We start from the raw sequence: 19,496 nt of genomic DNA, 5'->3' as shown, positions 1-19,496 counted from the left end.
AGATTATTTGTTGCGATTGCAAACGTAATAAAATGGTGGTCCGATAGTCCAGGATTATGAGGAAAAACATTAAGATCCACAACATTTATTCCATGGGACAAAACTAGGTCCAGAGTATGACTGTGGCAGTGAGTAGGTCCAGAGACATGTTGGACAAAACCCACTGAGTCGATGATGGCTCCGAAAGCCTTTTGGAGTGGGTCTGTGGACTTTTCCATGTGAATATTAATGTCACCAAAAATTTGAATACTATCTGCTATGACTACAATGTCCGATAGGAATTCAGGGAACTCAGTGAGGAACGCTGTATATGGCCCAGGAGGCCTGTAAACAGTAGCTATAAAAAGTGATTGAGTAGGCTGCATAGATTTCATGACTAGAAGCTCAAAAGACGAAAACGTTGTATTTTGTTTTTTGTAAATTAAAATTTGCTATCGTAAATGTTAGCAACACCTCTGCCTTTGCGTGATGCCCGGGGGATATGGTCACTAGTGTAACCAAGAGGTGAGGCCTCATTTAACACAGTAAATTCATCAGGCTTAAGCCATGTTTCAGTAAGGCCAATCACATCAAGATTATGATCAGTGATTAGTTCATTGACTATAACTGCCTTTGAAGTGAGGGATCTAACATTAAGTACATACATTAAGTCCCAGAAAGAGGGCCAATTATCTACAAATTCTATCTTTTGGGAGGTACAGAAAACAGTTTTCAACCAGCGATGATTCGTTTTAAGTCTAATACTACGGGTAATGGAGTCGCCAATGACTAGGGTTTTCAATTTGTCAGAGCTAATGGTGGGAAGCTTCGACGTCTCAGACCCCGTAACGGGAGGAGTAGAGACCAGAGAAGGCTTGGCCTCTGACTCCGACTCGCTGCTTAATGGGGAGAACCGGTCGAAAGTTTCTGTCGGCTGAATGAGCGACACCGTTTGAGCATTCCTACAGCATTTCCCTCCAGAAGCCATGAGAAAGTTGTCCGGCTTGGAGGACCTTGCGAGGGGATTTATACTAACGTTACTATCTGTACTTACTGGTGGCACAGACGCTGTTTCATCCTTTCCTACACTGAAATTACCTTTGCCTAACGATTGCGTCTGAAGCTGGGCTTGCAGCACAGCTATCCTCGCCGTAAGGCGATTGTTCTCCTGTATATTATGAGTACAGCGACAGCAATTAGAAGGCATCATGTTAATGTTACTACTTAGCTTCGGCTGGTGGAGGTCCTGACGAACCATGTCCAGATAAAACGTCCGGAGTGAAAAAGTTGAATGAAAAAACTTGAGTGAGGGAAAAACTAAAAATATAAACAGTAATTAAAAAGTAAAAACCGTAAAGTTGTCAGGTAGTAAAGTAAGGTTGGCAACAAAACACACAGCAGCATGTAAACAAGTGTTCTTTAGCAGTTATGTCTGCCCTTCTGAAAGAAGTGCTATTAATGACAGATTTGAAACCCTTGTTGGTCCAGGGTAAGATTAATATTGATAGACTGACCTTCCTGTTTTGCTGCTCCATATTCTCTGATGTCTTTCTTTTGTGTGTAATCTATACATCACACATAGGGGTGCATGGTATTAACTTTTGGGCTGTTTTTACTGAGGTGCCTTGTTGGGGATTGAGTGAGGAGAATTAAGGAGCCAAAGCGATGCATTGGGAGATAAGCCGGAAGGATGAGCTGTAGATAAACATTTGGCTATGGAGGTATAAGCAGAGAGATGGGGAGCTCAGATTGATCCAGCCATCAGGTTGTGCCCAATAGCCAGAATTCAATTAGAGAGAGATGGGTTAAGATACAGTAATCCATATTGCTTGGGTTTGTGTTTACTTAGGTTCTCAGGCTTGGATTAGTGGAGAAATGCTGGAGTCCTTTTACCTATTATTATGTCCTCAAATAACTCACATCGCCTCGGCACAGGTAAATTTAAAGCCTGTCGCTGCGCTTAGATAATTTGCCTATCTGCCTTCAGTTGGGCACTTTTCATCTTTGGGCAGGAAGAAATAGAACAGTAGGGGCCCACTAGCTGAGTGGATGGTGATTTTAATGTGACTGAGGTTGCCTTGCATGTTGAAAAGGAAAACACAATAATGATGGGATTTATTCATTCCTTTCACACTCTCATTAGAGGTAGCTGTGCTCGGCAGACAGTCCCTGTGGTAAACAGGCACAGGATTAGGAGACGGAGCTTCCGCCCCCAGCAAATGAACAAACCAACACAGCATGCCCAGTGGGTGGGAGAGGAGGTATAGGGAGCGATGGGTGGAAGGGCAGGTGAGGGCAGATCCATGCCAATTTAGCCATCAGGGAAAGCCACACCATGCGGCTGGCCAAAGATATCACAAAACTACCTTGCACATACCTTCCTTATTGTACATTTCAGCTCTCTCAGGCCTGAGGAAATGTGAAGACCAGAGGGGGTAATAGTCCCTGGTTATGATCCGTAGCTGAGCTCCAGGCAACACGGACGGCATGGCAGGCGTTGGGCGGCCAACGCTCTGATTAGTAATTTCAAGTGGACAGGATGTGCAACTCCAATGGTAATTTCCAGGGCTGATTGGCAGACAGCGGCGAGATTGGGGGCCGCAGCGAGGCCATTAGCGCTGCATGAAAATAGCGCTGGAGTGTGTGGAAACGTGGTCGCTGTCCAACAGTAAACTAACTATCTGAAGTGAAATGAAAACATTAGGTGAAGGCAGAGTGCTCGTACAGGCATTGTGTGGCGCAGCTCAGTGCCTCTAACAGCCTGCTTCCTTAGGAACCCTGAGCCCTTCATTCCCGGTCAAAGGTCTGCTGCCTTTACCTCCTCAATTGACCCACGGTGTTCAATCAAAAGGTGTTGTGTGAATGATTAGTGATTTGTGTTGGGTAAATAGGAAGAGAGGCAGCTGCAAGGCTACTCAGGGGGTGAGCAGAGGTCCGGAGGCCCATGGGTCAATGGTGAGAGGTATTCATGTTCTGTATGGTCCTACTTGAAAACAAACAAAAGTTAGACCCCATTTATTCTATTGCTGTGGACTGAGCCGAGCCAAGGTACCATGTAGTGGCACTCTTATATCTCCATCTGAGAGAAACATAACTCCCATTCACAGAATAATAGAGAGTTACTGGTCAGTGCTTTTTAAATAAAATGTTTGTAAAAACAGGTGAGAAGTGTTAGCTTGAGGAGCTGTTTCTAGGTGGGAAAGCCCACCTCCCTCACTGTCCTCAGTGATAGTCACCTGGTATCTACAATAGCTCTACAAATGCCAAAACATCCCCCCCCCTCCCACACACACACACACACACACACACACACACACCTGACCGCTCTAATCAGACCACATTGCTCTGTGTAGACATTTCACAAGGCTCATTCTCATCTTCCTCCAATAGCAGATGTTAATAAAGCATTATTAAGAGAGATCTCTGCTCTCTTCTATCTCCTCCAGCACCTGAACCTCACTGCAGTCAGCCCTCTCTCCGGCTACCAGCACCTCCCAAACATGCACAGAACTTTTTCATTCACTGTTTATTTGCTATTATTAAATCGCCTGGGTATTTCTTGCTACGCTTTAGTTTTTTGTCTCTCGCTCCTCATTTCTGATCATCTGGTGTTATCGACCCCCCATTCTTCTGCATGGGGGGAGGAGGAGGAGAGGAGGAGAGGAGGAGAGGAGGAGAGTAATCTGTTGTCTCCACTCCACTGCACGTCATGGTTGGCTGCCCCTGCAGCTGGCCCAGGGAGGAAGAGTGGGAGGTAAACGAGGGGGCTCCGCTAAAGCCGCACTGCCGTCCACCGGAGCAGAAAGCTGGCAGATGCGACGGAGCCTTGTACGACGCACAGGGCTGTGACTTCACCAACACTGCTAAAGGACCTCCAGTCTGTTATGGGCTTATGCTGCCCCCCCCCCCAACCCACCCTACCTAACCCCCATACTTACCCTGTTCTCAGTGCTCCTCTGGTGAGCTACATATGTGGACTTCCATAGATAGCCTTTTTATGTGAAATAAGCAGATCTCCATTTTGCTGGTCAAGTGGCCACACCAAGTGGACTGTATTTTTCTCTGTGGGAGGGCACCTCTTAATCTCCAAGCTTCTCTCTCCCTCTCTCTCTCTTCCACCGACGTCTGTAGCCCTCCTGTGTCTGTAAAGGTCTAGGAGAGTCTGTACTTTTGAGAAACCTCTGTGCTCTCTTATTTCTGTCTGTGGAGAATTACTCTTTCATCAACTAAGGGGGTGGTTTATACTGGGGAGTTAACAATGGCTTCGGCGCTGTTTGATATAAGTTTCCATTCACCTACAGCAGCTGGAATTTCTGCATAATGTGTGTGTTAGTGTGCATATTTTCTTTATGCGGATTTTAGAATATTTGCTTGAAAATCTGTTGCCAATTGGATAGAAACCTAGCTTCTGTTGTGAAACAGAGTATCTCCAGAAGGGGATATTTAGGTTTGCATGTTTGTTTGGCAGGATTTGTTTTGGCATTGTATTATTTTTCATTACTGTTTTAATTAGATGTTAGTAATAATTAAAATAATTATCCTAGGCTGTGAATAATAATAATTACTGGTGAGTTGAAGACCTGACGTAGGAGGGGAGGCTATGACAACCTCTGAGAAAATCATCCTAAACTGTCTAATTTCTTACAATGATGAGAAGGATTTTGACATGGTGGGGGGAAGGGATTTGAACAGCAGGTTAGAAGGGGGAGAAGGTATGGGGGTATTAGTGTTGGCAAGGTGGAGACACCACCAACGTTAAATCAATTACAGCACAGGTTGAAGTGGTTGATAATAGCAATCCGGACTGGGAGGATAGAGAACAAAATAGAAGCGAATTCTCTCGCATTCTCTTGTTCTGACACATGCCAAGAGATTTCGCCAAGCCGCCGCACTCCTACCATGTGTCTGAGCGCTGACTGGTTCGCTGCGTGCAGCCAAGATAAACCTATCATAGGGGAGACGGAACAAGGCTGTCTGGGTAGTATACCCAAGGCCAACACAACAAAAACTTCACAGAAAAACATGCCGGAGAGGCCCGTCGGGTTCCCGAAGATGAATAGTCCAATATACAGTATGCTTAAGGATTCCCGCACATTTATTTTATTTAATAATGGGGGTGCATGCAGGAGACATGGCATACAGTGGGGGAGAATTTGTATAAATCAATATGGAGACTTGTCTTTACCTTTTAACTAGCTATCACTCACGTTTCACCGACCGGAGGACTGGATATGACTGATGTGTTTACTAATGTAATACTTCCATGGAATTAAAGACATCGTGTTTGTATTTCTATAATCTATTATTGTCCCCATCTCTGCATTGTACTAATGTTGTAAAACAAAGCTAATCTGTTTCTTCTCTGTAATTACTATCTGAACATAGGAAAACAACAACCCAAAACATAAAAATAACAGGATTATTGTAAGCAAATCCAATATGTTGTGTGGAAAGAGGTGCATTAAACACAGCAACATAATTTACTATGTATGCTGTTATTGCTGTTATTGCAATCCGTTACATTTCCTCTCCTATCTGCCGCTTTTACTCCCCTTGGAGATATTGCAACATAATTATCAGGGGAGGAAGCACATATCTCTTCATTATTTTCTTTGTGTGTGTGTGGGTGTTTGGGTTGCTTGTGTGTGTACCTAAGAGGGAGAGAATACAAACAAGGTAGCCAAGGCCACCCTAAGCTTTGCACAACAATCTAAAACAATATATAAGAAATAGACGGAAGCAGGAGAGAAATCAAACGAGAGTCCATCTTATTGATCTGAGAGACCACAAGTGTCACTTGTTAACCTCAGTCGAGATTCCTGCCTTATCCCCCCATCCCAAGATGCATTGCCTGTCTTTACATTAAAGTAAGCCGCAGACCGTGCTTTAGCTCCTGGTAAACACAATGTGCTGGAGAGGCTGACATCTCAGCCAACCCCGGCTTCAGATGGAGGCAGCGAGACACAGGCAGGCAAGAGCTAAAGCCCAGATGACAGGCTGACTTTAAAAGGCTTTTTCTCTCCCCGCTATTCCTCTCACAATGCCTTCCAATTACCCATCGGCCTTTGTGCTACAGTGTGGTAGGATGTCAAGGAGGAGGAGGGGGGCTGCTGTTTAGGTGGACTCAGAGGGAGATAGCTTCAAAGATATCAGAACCTCAACACGTTCATCAACACTCTGCATGGCAGTGACACCTCTCGCTAAGTGCCATTCCCCACTGTGCCTCCAGTACCCCCTGTCCACCCTGCCACCCTCTCCCTACCCCTAATGGGGTCTGTCACACCACACTTGAAGGCGATGTCTTTGAATGTGTTAGAGAACTGGTTACCCAGGGTTATGGATCATAGTTTCTGACCGTGCCTCTATCTTTCTGTGTGTTTCTCCAGGGGTCCAGGCCACGTTTTCCCAGCAGCCCCAGGACCTGGTGGTGGTGGCTGGCCAGCCCGTCACCCTGCCCTGCTCTATTCCTGGCTACCATGGTGTTGTCCTGTGGATCAAAGATGGCCTGGCTCTGGGCGTTGGCAGAGACCTATCAGGTAAGGAAAGACATTTATCAAACCACTCAATCCACTCTCTTAATCTCCTTCTGTCATGTGTCTATTTCCAATTCATTTTCCAATGTGTTATAACTACTTACATTACTGACACACTGTCATATATTTGTCAATGTGGGATGTCTCACTTGACTGCTTTTAATCTTTTGAAAGGTTAAGTCTTCTTCCTCATCGCTGTAAAAATATCACTCAGCAGGTAAACAAACATACAAAATCCTATAACAATGCACTACTTTACATTAAATGTGGTGTTAACTTCATTGTAAGCACAGCAAAACAAGCTGAAATTCACTACTTTCATCAATCTGCTTGCCCTGCCTTCATATTTAGCCCAACATTGGGCTACAAGTAGAAGATGAAACAATTTGACATAAACAGTTACATTCATGATGTTTGTATTTACAAATGTCAATAAACAAATAAGGTCTGCATAGCAAAACCCTGATAAAAAATGAATTCATAAGAATGCTGTAAGTACAGAAACTGTTTTCTCAGTGGGAAATGAATATCCAACAAATAAGTGACTGTGTGGAGTTTGGAGTTTGTGACAATAAATGTGAGCTTACAGTATTAGAGATAATATTTTCTGGGATTTCCTATGACCTCTATGTAGAAGAAACCCTGAGTGTCATAGAACGAAATAGATTGTGTACAGTACCAGTTAAAAGTTTGGACACAACTACTCATTCAAGGGTTTTTCTTTATTATTACTATTTTCTACAAAGTAGAATAATAGTGAAGATATCAAAACTATGAAATAACACATATGAAATCATGCAGTAACCAAAAAAGTGTTAAACAAATAAAAATATATTTTAAATTAGAGATTCTTCAAAGTAATCACCCTTTGCCTTGATGACAGCTTCGCGAACACTTGACATTCTCTCAACCAGCTTCATGAGGAATGCTTTTCCAACTGTCTTGAAGGAGTACCCACATATGGTGAGCATATATGGCTGCTTTTCCTTCACTCTGCGGTCCAACACATCCCAAACCATCTCAATTGGGTTGAGGTCAGGTGATTGTGGAGTCCAGGTCATCTGATGCAGCACTCCATCACTCTCCTTCTTGGTCAAATAGCCCTTACACAGCCTGGAGGTGTGTTGGGTCATTGTCCTGTTGAAAAACAAATGATAGTCCCACTAAGCGCAAACCTGATGGGATAGCGTATCGCTGAAGAATGCTGTGGTAGAAATGCTGGTTAAGTGTGCCTTGAATTCTAAATAAATCAGCGCCCCCACACCATCACATCTCCTTTGCTTCACGGTGGGAACCACATGCAGAGATCATCCTTTCACCTACTCTGCATCTGAGAAAGAAACGGTGGTTGGAACCATAAATCTCAAATTTGGACACATCAGACCAAAGGACAGATTTCCACCGGTCTAATGTCCATTGCTTGTGTTTCTTGGCCCAAGCAAGTCTCTTCTTATTGCGGTCATTTAGTTGTGATTTACACAGTCTCCTCTGAACAGTTGATATTGAGATGTGTCTGTTATTTTAACTCTGTGAAGCATTAATTTGGGCTGCAGTCTGAGGTGTAGTTATCTCTAATGATCTTATCCTCTGCATCAGAGGAAACTCTGGGTCTTCCTTTCCTGTGGCGGCCATCATGAGAGCCAGTTTCATCATAGTGCTTGACAGTTTTTGCAACTGCACTTGAAGAAACTTTCAAAGTTCTTGAAATGTTCTGCATTGTCTACTCATGTCAATGAGTAGGTGTGTCCAAACCTTTAAATGGTACTGTATATTTTTTACATTTTTAGTCATTTAGCAGACACTCTTATCCAGAGCGACTTACAGTAGTGAATGCATACATTTCATTTCATGCATTTTCTTTTGTACTAGCCCCCTGTGGGAGTTGAACTCACAACCCTGGCGTTGCACACACCATGCTGGCGTTGCAAACACCATGCTCTACCAACTGAGCAACAGGGAAGCTGTATGTATTTGTGATCATTTCAGCATAATAGTTTGTAACTCAAACCATTCGGACGCTACAGACGTTTTTGTGAGAAGATCCGCTCCCAGACCCCTTTCGGATCTGCTCTTGTCTCACAAACACCACTCTAACTCAGCCCCTGTTAATCACACATATGAATGGTTGATATCAGTAAATGCAGAAGACATCGGCGAATCCAATGGTGCAACCCTTGGACTCTGTAACTCTAACACAATGTTTAAAACATGTCGGCGTGACAGTGGGACACAAGATTTAATTACCACACTCCATTTTCCACCCCAAATACCTAGTATCCAATAATAGATACATTGAAATACCCCAGACAGTTGTATTCACTTTAGTACTACCACAAAAATGTAGCCAAGACCTCATTACTATCTAATAGAAAGATTAACCTAATTCAATAACAGTTTGTGGTGGGCAAAGAAGCCCCAAAATCAACACTGAATGTGAAATCAATATAGCCAGGGGTCACATTTCAAGTACTTTTAGCGAGTAAATGGGCTTTTGAAGAGTAACTCACAATCCAAACTGCATTGTAGCTTTTGTATTATTACCTTAATTGTTTAATTTGGAGTACCACTTACTGCTGCACTGTCATTTTAGTAGCCTGCAGTTTCTCTACTTGACGCTGGCGCCTGATCCATATTCATGAGACGTGATGACTATCTATTCTTCCAAATAGATATTTACAATCTTTAACTCAATCTTGGGAGAGTAAATTCATATAGCTTGAAAAATCGGAATTATTTATAAATATATAACCTCTCTAGGGAAGGTGGGACGAAATCGTCCCACCTACATAACAGCCAGTGGAATCCTGTGGCGCGTTATTCAAATACTTTAGAAATGCTATTACTTCAATTTCTCAAACATATGACTATTTTACACCATTTTAAAGACAAGACTCTTGTTAATCTAACCACACTGTCCGATTTCAAAAAGGCTTTACAACGAAAGCAAAACATTAGATTATGTCAGCAGAGTACCCAGCCAGAAATGATCAGACACCCATTTTTCAAGCTAGCATATAATGTCACATAAACCCAAACCACAGCTAAATGCAGCACTAACCTTTGATTATCTTCATCAGATGACACGCCTAGGACATTATGTTATACAATACATGCATGTTTTGTTCAATCAAGTTCATATTTATATCAAAAACCAGCTTTTTACATTAGCATGTGACGTTCAGAACTAGCATACCCCCCGCAAACTTCCGGTGAATTTACTAAATTACTCACGATAACAAAAACATAACAATTAATAATTTTAAGAATTATAGATACAGAACTCCTCTATGCACTCGCTATGTCCAATTTTAAAATAGCTTTGCGGTGAAAGCACATTTTGCAATATTCTAAGTAGATAGCCCGGCATCACAGGGCTAGCTATTTAGACACCCACCAAGTTTAGCCCTCACCAAAGTCAGATTTACTATAAGAAAAATGTTATTACCTTTGCTGTTCTTCATCAGAATGCACTCCCAGGACTTCTACTTCAATAACAAATGTTGGTTTGGTTCAAAATAATCCATAGTTATGTTCAAATATCCTCTGTTTTGTTCGTGCGTTCAAGACACTATCCGAAGTGTAAAGAAGGGTGACGCGCCCGACGCGTTTCGTGACCAAAAATTTCTAAATATTCCATTACCGTACTTCGAAGCATGTCAACCGCTGTTTAAAATCAATTTTTATGCCATTTTTCTCGCAAAAAAGCGATAATATTCCGACCGGGAATCTGTGTTTTAGTACAAAGAGAGAGAAAATAAAAACATGGGGTCGCCTCGTGCACGCGCCTCAGTCTCATTGTCCTCTGATAGACCACTTACCAAAGGCGCTAATGTTTTTCAGCCAGGGGCTGCCTCGACATCATTCAGCTTTTTCCCGGGTTCTGAGAGCCTATGGGAGCCGTAGGAAGTGTCACGTTACAGCAAAGATCCTAAGTTTTTAATAAAAAGAGTCAAGAAGCCCAAGGAATGGTCAGAGAGGGCACTTCCTGTACAGAATCTTCTCAGGTTTTTGGCCTGCCATATGAGTTCTGTTATACTCACAGACACCATTCAAACAGTTTTAGAAACTTTAGGGTGTTTTCTATCCAAAGCCAATAATTATATGTGTCATGACGTTGTATTAGTTAATGTGACGACTGTTGCTCATCGAATGATTAACGGTTTATAATTGCGTGATTAAATGAATTAAGCAATGAATCAAGCAATTATTAACTCATCAACCTGGGGCACCATGGGAACAGTATTTTGATTGAGTTTCTATTTCCCAAATTAACTCAAAGGATATCAGAATATCGATTTTACAACAGTCGCTAAATTAATCAATTTCCTCTACAGTCTCATTCTGAACGTCGCATAATCCGGGAATCTGCACGGACCCGGGCTTCACCAATGAGTTTACCACACCAATCTTAGTTGATTATTTATTTACTAGCAAGCTAAAATGATGATAAAAATACACATACACAAAACACAGTCTAGCTATTGATTAGGACTTAGTATAACGGGCCAACACACTATGGCGCGTTACCCAAAATGGGGATTTAAAAGAGAGAGAAACAAAGGAAGTACACGAGAGAAATATACATTTGGGTTCATTTGTCAGCCATGCTTATATAAACCTAGCCTTGCCCCGAACTGCCGCTCTTATGGGTCAGAATATAATGATGTAATTACGTGTTGGAGGTCTCAGGTGGGAAGCTCCGCGTGGGTCGTTTAGGCTTCTCAATGACGCACTTCTCCGGCGCAACTCTCTGGGTTGTCCTCACGATGTCAGTGTCCTTCTTGGCTAAGTGGTCTGATCCCTCGCCCTTGATCTGAAAGCGGTCTTCTGAGGACAGACAGCTCTGTAGCTCAGAGCTCACAGCTTCGGACTCGAACAGTGTATATACCACGATTCAATGGAGAGTGGAGGCTGGGTGGTTCGGCTTGAATTCACCCGCTTAGACACAGCTACTCGTCCGTAGCTCGTGTAGAAAAAGATTTCTTTGTCTTCAACCTTGTGTTTCGTTTTGGGGTTCGTTGATTTTGTTAGACCTTCGCTGCAGCTTGGGGTCAATTAGTCTCCTATGTTAATTCTTCACTCTCCTGTCTTATACCCTAGGGTCAGAAGTGGGCGTAACCGCCTTTAGGGCAATTCTCTGGGCGGACCAAGTTAAGGGGCAAGGCCTAGATTTGACTAAAATCCTATTTTAGACACTACCTTCACATCTCATCTTTACCAAAACATTCTCTTTGATTTGGATATTTTCCACACAACGTACAATGTATAAACATCAGGCATATACTGGGAAAACTCTTAAAGGTACAATGTTTTCATAATAACGTCATCTCTTAACCTTTAATAACAATTCAAAAGTTACATACATTTTCATATTCCACCTCTCGTCATGACCACCGTTGTGGCTGACGGAAACCATTGTTCCAAAGTCCCTTTATTGCATGTTTAATGTTCTGAGGCCAGTTCTCCATAGTGAGAGGACAAAGGAATTTCTCAGTGGCCTAAGGTTTATTATGGGCGTGAGGTGTCATAAAACCCCCCACATCTTCAGACCCCTAGATCTCTCCTCCTCTGTTGGGGGTTTGGGAGATAATCTGTAGGGTGGTGGTCTCCTGTACCCTGACCTGATCAGGACAGTCATGACATATGCATATTCTAGTTTCTGGGCAGTAGTAATAACCATATTAAATCGGGTACGTTTTTGATCCGGCCGTGTAAATACTGCCCCCTAGCCCTAACAGGTTAACTTATCCCCCCGACTGTCTTTAGAAATGGGATCCATGGGATTCCAAGACATTCTATGGCCTTTTACAGGGAGTAAGAGTGATGAGTGAAAATAGCCAAGTTCCTTTCACACCTCTCTTCCTCCATCACTGAGGGATCTCTAGCCTGTCTCTCAGAGTACTTGCCATTCAAGTCATGGCAAAAAACGCAACTGGGGCCCTTTAAAAGCGGGGGCCTCTTTTGATCTGGACGATTAAATATGTATTCCACTAGAGATATGCGGTCTCCTAACCTCTGACTTTCAGTGACTGCTCTAGTGTACCTGCCTTGTCACCGATAGAACTCTTTAATTAAACCTCAGTTGACGACGGTGTCCAAATAAATGTGTTCCATTCCTCAGTGTGGCCCTTATCAGGCCCCCAGGAGGCTGGGGAAGGCAGTAAACAATGGCCCAACAGTTTTGAAGTGGTCGAGAGGAGAGGGAAGATAGGGAGAATAGGGAGAAGGACTTATGCTAACGAGAAGAGAGAGAGGGTGAGAGCGACTCTTAACGGCACATCATCAGCAGTTTAACGGTCATGGGCGAGAGGCTGTGGAGGGAGGCTGTGGACTGACCTCATCGTGTCTCTACCCCTATGAACCAACACTTCCCTCTGTATGCGGATCAATGGCCGGGCCAGGACGCTCAGAGATGGGCTGAATATGAATGCCCCTCTCCATACAGCATGAGTCGATGAGATACATCGAGTTGGAGAAGGTTATCATGGACGAAAGATATCTTTATTAAAAAGCACAGACAGGGTCTTAGAGCAGTGTATTAAGATGAATGTCACTTTTTGAAATAAAGTGTACCACAGCTGCTCTTTTAATCGTCTCTGCCTACGTCAACAAGCAATACAGTCAGCCATACAGAATGATGGCATATACACGGCTATATACACAAGGAAAGCAGCTGTATACATAAAAGTGTGAGGCGTCTAATATTGTGCAGAGCATTTCAATATAGCAACCACTCTGCTATTCATAGAAGGAGCTGCGTTAGCAGTAGCTCGCTCTGTCTGGGCCCGTTTCAATTCAGGGGAACAGTGATTAAAATGAGAGAAATCTTTCACTATTGAGTCTGATAAATCAGAGGACAAAGAGGATGATTCCTATCGCTTCCTGAATTCCTGCTCCTTCTCTTTGTGTAGCGTCTTCTATTCTAATTAAAGAGAGAGATGCACCGGCCCAACGCTGCACCAAATGAATGGCATGAATATGCATGAATGGCATGAATATATCTCCAAGCAGTCCACAGAGAGTGCCCACTGGTGTGCACTTTTTTGGAGGGCAAAAATGGAATGATTGAAAACCGAAGTCTTAGAATGTTCCAGATATTGTTCATAACATTCTAGACAGAGGCGTAGAGTCATTGGAAGCTACCTGACAAACGTGCTCCTCTGGCTTGTCCCCCGACAGCAAATTAAACATTGGTCATCCATTTCTCAGCATCAACCTACCCTATTTCAATCCCTGGAGGTGTCAGTGTGAGACGTGTTCTTCCTGAACAGTGTAAATCACTACCCCCCTGGCCAATTCATCGTCCCTTCCCCTGCCATTGATCCACCATAAAGACAAATCCATTTCTGTCCTGATGGATTCATTACACTTAATGGGACTATTTTACATTGTTTGCTTTAGTTAACACACCTTGTCTTTGAGATTCATTGAGATCAATGTGAGTTATATTTATACAACAGTGACGTCCCTGAAATTTCCTCACATAGAATAAAGCAATGTTTTTGCATGCTCTAAACGTAACCCAGTTATGCCACAGGACAAAATCCACCAATGTCTATTTAAAAGGCATTTAAATGCCATTAAACGAGGCTTACGCTAAGGTATTTTTTTCATTTACTCTCAGTTAGCAAGCTTTATTGTATTACAACAGCACATCTTATGTTCAATCTGCTAGAGGGCAAGAGGAGTGAATTGACCGGGTCATTTGTTAATGTACATGAACAATATGCCTACAGTAAATATTTAGTACATAAGCTCCTGCACTGGATATAAGGCAGATGGGGTCACCTCAAGGTCATACCATTTACAAGGCCTGCTTGTTGTGGAGAAATAATTTATCATGTCTCCTGAGCTTACACAGGGTCACCCCAGTGCATTGTGCTTAAGCAGGTTCTCGTATTTGAAGGAATGACCTTCATTCAAAGCATGTATTTCAGGAATGGAGTCTCATTCAACTTTAGAGAAAGACATCAGTCAAACTGTTCTTTATCTCTAATAAATAGTTCAACGAAGCCATTGACTCACTGGCTGCATAATCAACAACAGCATGGAACTCAAGATCAATGGTCATTAATGTTATTAAGCGAATGCTGCTCAGTTTTATCAACAATATATTAGAGGGATGTGTAACCTTTTTGACCTTCTTCTGGCCCTGTATGGAAGCTTATGTATCAATGTGAATAATAAGACCCATAACTGCAAGCGGTATGTGGGCAGGAGAGAGCACTCTCTATCTGAGAATCTGGCGATCTTATAAACAGAGGAACCACTCAGAGCTCACATAGCCTACCCCCCCATCTCTTTGTTTGGTACCTCATTGTACACTGCTCCTTTGTTTATGCTATATACTCTCATAGCCGCAGGAAGCGCTCCTATGTTTATGCTATATACTCTCATAGCTGCAGGAAGTAGCTCCTTTGTTTATGCTATATACTCTCATAGCCGAAGGAAGTAGCTCCTATGTTTATGCTATATACTCTCATAGCTGCAGGAATTAGCTGCTTTGTTTATGCTATATACTCTCATAGCCGCAGGAAGTAGCTCCTTTGTTTATGCTATATACTTTGATAGCCGCAGGAAGAAACTCCTATGTTTATGCTATATACTATCATAGCCACAGGAAGTAGCGCCTATGTTTATGCTATATACTATCATAGTAATATATGTTTTGTCAACGCGGGGAGGTGAGTGCCTGAACAAATCCGTCCTGCTTCCATCCCCCACCCTCTTAAAGCTTCAAAGCTATGTGGGAAGATGAAATGCAGAGTGGTTTAATCGGCTATAACTCATCCCACTATGAGAAAATTAGGGCCACTTCATGGTCTATGAAATTGAATGGGATCCAGTAAAGCAATGGATGATAATTGGGCATTCGGAACACAGTGGTCTCCATAGCCGAACTCAAGGACTTAAAAGCCATTATATCTCCTAGTCTATTAGTCCTAGTCTATTATACTCATATTGGGTGGCATGTGCTAAAACATACCTCTTTAAATCCCCAGTGTTTTATACTAAATCACCAGAAAATCTTTGAAGAGAACATGACTCATTGATAGATGCAACGGAATACATTTTTCATCCAGACATTTAATGGCAGTGATTCAACAGCGGGGTTTGCAGAGATTGTAGCGGGTTAGAGTTGAATACCATCTGATGTATAACTTCAGTTTGACAAACCACATCGTTGGATAAAATGTTTAACTGTTGGCCTGGTTATGCTTTAAAACTCTCCACTCTATCGGGTTCTGTCATCAGTGAATTACAGAAGAACCTTAGGAGGAGAAAGCAATCACTGCCAAGAAATACTGAACATTTTGGAGAATTTCACTAGCAAAGATTCTCGTTTCAATTCACATTTCTCCAATAATTACACAGAACTCAGCCTTTAGACAGCTGTTCAAGTTATTCATATTGAAAGCTTGTGCAATTTTCCATAAAGCTTCACAATCAAACATATCCCTTTGTCACTTATTTTTTTGTGTTTTAGAACTATCCAACTTTACTCTGCGCTGTAAAATGGTCAGGACTCCTGGACATACATCCCTCTTCCTGCATTATTAAACTATGAATCTCACAGCACTGTCCTGCTGAAACACATCTCAATATCTAGCCGTGCGTCTTCACCATGGCAATAAAACATACTCGCTCTCCCAAATACAGAAACCTCCTCAACCCCTATCATCATTGTCATCTACGGAATTCATGTTTTCATCCAGTTATAAAATGTCTACTTTAACATGTATAATTTTTAAGAAAATCTGGCTTCACATCGGTGACACTAATAATTCTGAGACAGGTATAATAAATTAAGGTCTCATCTCATTGGAAAAAGAAAAGCCCATTTAAAATTATCTAAAATGTACAGTAACACAGCAGTCAACAATCAATATTGCACCACTGATCCTTCACTAATTTGTGATTGCCTGCATTCTGGCATTGTTTGTAGCACGCTTTGATATCTCCTATCTTTTAAAAAAGGTTGGATTGAATGGTGCTGATGTAGGTTGAAAGACCAGACTCCAGGTTCTGACAGAGCATATGTTGCGTTGTTGTTCCAGGCTACCCTCGTTACACAGTGATTGGGGACCACAGTACAGGGGAACACCACCTTCGGATCCAACGTGTGGAGCTGATGGATGATGCTGTCTTTGAGTGCCAGGCAATCCAGGCAGCCATGAGGTCCCGTCCTGCCCGACTCACTGTGCTGGGTAAGTGAGGATTACGTTTACACACAAATGCACACCACACATACATGCATAGACACAATTTGCACAGATACAATGGCAATGGATGCAGGCAGTTACTTAGTAGCCACCTCAAACCAACCACAATGTCATACCTGTAGTGCTCCTCCCCTCCCTCAACACTTTCAAAATCCACTAAATCTGTGCACTGAATCAATGATCATGCCAGAAAAGCCACAGCTTTTTATCAGCATAACAGGAACTATCAAGATAATGCTGCAGCTAATGGAAACAGTACAGCATCTCTTAACATTGCCAGTCCCTAATGTTTTTACTTTAATTTCCTTCTACAAACCCAGCCATCTTCATTATTAAGCCTGAGAGGTTACTGGTTCTTAATTAAACTTTATTGGGTTATCATTCAGCATTGCCAGTTCTGCCATATTGAGCAGCATTTGTAAACTCACTGCTCACTTTTTTCTATAGCCCTGTAGGCTCTCTCCCACTCTCTCTGCCCTCTATGCTGTATACCCTTCTGCTGTGGAGGATGATGGGTAATATGAGGGGAAGCTGGAGTCAATGATAGAGCCAGAGAACAAGGGAGAAGAACTGAGGGGAGAGGAGGAGGGAAAGTGGGAGGTCCGTGAAGCTGAGTGTCCTCGCCACGAGAGACTGATTCGCTTTATTGATCTCCGCTAATGAAAAGTGAAACTAATGATCTGTAGGGGTGGAGGCAGCCAGAGAAAGGAGAGAGGGAAGACAAATTGAGGACCAACGTCTCTCACTCTGCCGCGCCCCCTGCAAATGGATATTAATTAATAATTATGAGTTCTTTGCAGAGAGTCAAAGCAGCTATACGCCGATTCCCCTTCCTCCCCTCCCCTTCCCCCAAAGTTAAGTTTATCTCCCTCCAACCCCGCCGTTCACAGCAGCTAAGTCGTTTGATCAAGGCCTCAAGGAGAGGAGAAGGGTATGAGATACAAATAATTTAGGATGCATTGCCATACCTTCCATTTATTTGTGGTTTCTCTCAGTTGGATTTGATTAATTGACTCTTGATGATAGTGTTGCTTGGGGCTTGCTAAACATTTAGAGTTGAACTAAAGCATCCTTTTCCTGCTCAGTACACTACTGCAACAGTTGATACGTTTCTAACCCAGCCCTGTTGAGCTGTAGTCACATTCTCTAACAAGGTAAAACTGGCTACTTAGAGGAAAGGGCTTGTCTGTTCAAGCTCCATTAAAATGATTAATCATCAATCAACGAGGGGAGCCATTTGTCTCTATTCCTCTTTGGCTATTTGAGGGTGAAACACGTATCATCCTTTCTCATAAGCCAGGCCATAAGATGTTTGTTTAATCCCCTGCCTAGCTGGCTGACTCCTGAATACATTGCGAAGGAGGGCCCCCAGGCAGGCACACATGCAAGGTAATGGAATAAATATATGCAAACCCCATGTCACTGCAAACTCTAAGCTGTCAATTACCCGCCAGTGGTGACAGAGTGTGTCTATCGACTCGGAAGACACCGACGGTCCGTCATAGAGTGGAACAGTCTCCCTTCTCTCCTACCTGACTGTCAAATAAATCTAAAAACATTCCCCTCCTCTCTCTCTCTCATCAGCCATATATCTGTCCCAGCCCTACTGTGTTCTATATCAAAGGGAACCGTTTTCTTTATAACTTTGATATTTACAGATAAAAGACACAGATTTTGAGTGTTTTTTTGTCGCTCGATATTCTCCCATAAGAATGGTACTGTGTCAATATGTTCATTTATTTAAAAAAAAGTTCATTCAATTTTGCTATGCATTTAAGCCAAGGATATACAGTCTCTAACCTGACCCTTCTCCTGTTTCCACATTAGTAAAAACATGTGTTGGTGAGTTTGGAGTGTCTTATGTGAGTAGCATTTGGAGCAAAAAGTAAGCTTATAAAATACATTTGGTATGGGGGAAACACCATAGAAGAATGAAAGGGTCGTCAATAAAGCAAACAGGCATCTACTTCCCTCCTCAGAAATGTTTCAACAAAATATGGCCCCTTGGAAAAATTATCCTTGAACTTTGAACCCCATATCTGAGTGCAGCCATGGGATCCAGGATGCAGCCATAGAGCCCTGGAGGTCAAGGGGGCTAAGGTCTGGTGAATTAGACATGAATGTGGGGAATCTGGGGTTAGTCCTCAGCAGGGGAGGAAATCCCGGGGGGGACGGGGGGGACACGACCCCCCCATCCTGGGAAAAATATGATTTGTCCCCCCCAATATATCACTGAAACATAACTATGTAATTTAAATAATATTAATAATACGCAATGAAAGCAATTGTGCTGATTATAGACACTTAATAGCGCGTTTTTAAGTTTCAAAAGATTGCGACCCCCCCACCCTTTGCCTCACAATGGTTTGATCCACTGCCAGTTCCTTAGTTGGCAAGGTAACAGAGGGGTCGTATCCACTGTCTGAAAGGCACTCAATGAACGTAACTGACGTGAGGTTAACCTCTTACATCTAAACGTTCCGCTAGCGGAACACCTGCTCCAATATTCAATGATGGGCGTGGCGCGAAATACAAACTCCTCTAAAATCCGAAAACTTCCATTTTTCAAACATATGACTATTTTACAGCATTTTAAAGACAAGACTCTCGTTAATCTAACCACACTGTCCGATTTCAAAAAGGCTTTACAGCGAAAGCAAAACATTAGATTATGTCAGCAGAGTACCCAGCCAGAAATAATCAGACACCCATTTTTCAAGCTAGCATATAATGTCACAAAAAACAAAACCACAGCTAAATG

General features: G+C 42.6%; 1 protein-coding gene across 1 annotated transcript in view; it reads left to right on the top strand.

Moving 5' to 3' along the window:
* LOC106612967 (kin of IRRE-like protein 3) overlaps nucleotides 1-19,496 on the top strand; it is a 224,465-nt gene that overhangs the window by 134,338 nt on the left and 70,631 nt on the right. Inside the window, exons 2-3 of the mRNA XM_082956364.1 lie at nucleotides 6,366-6,515; nucleotides 16,571-16,720. Coding sequence (XP_082812490.1) covers nucleotides 6,366-6,515; nucleotides 16,571-16,720 — 300 coding nt within the window. The remainder of the gene's footprint in view (nucleotides 1-6,365; nucleotides 6,516-16,570; nucleotides 16,721-19,496) is intronic.

Source organism: Salmo salar, chromosome 09 (assembly GCF_965601325.2).
Source record: "Salmo salar chromosome 09, fSalSal1, whole genome shotgun sequence".
NCBI lineage: Eukaryota > Metazoa > Chordata > Actinopteri > Salmoniformes > Salmonidae > Salmo > Salmo salar.
The sequence above is the reverse complement of the archived record's forward strand: the minus strand, read 5'-3'. Positions and strand labels throughout refer to the sequence as shown.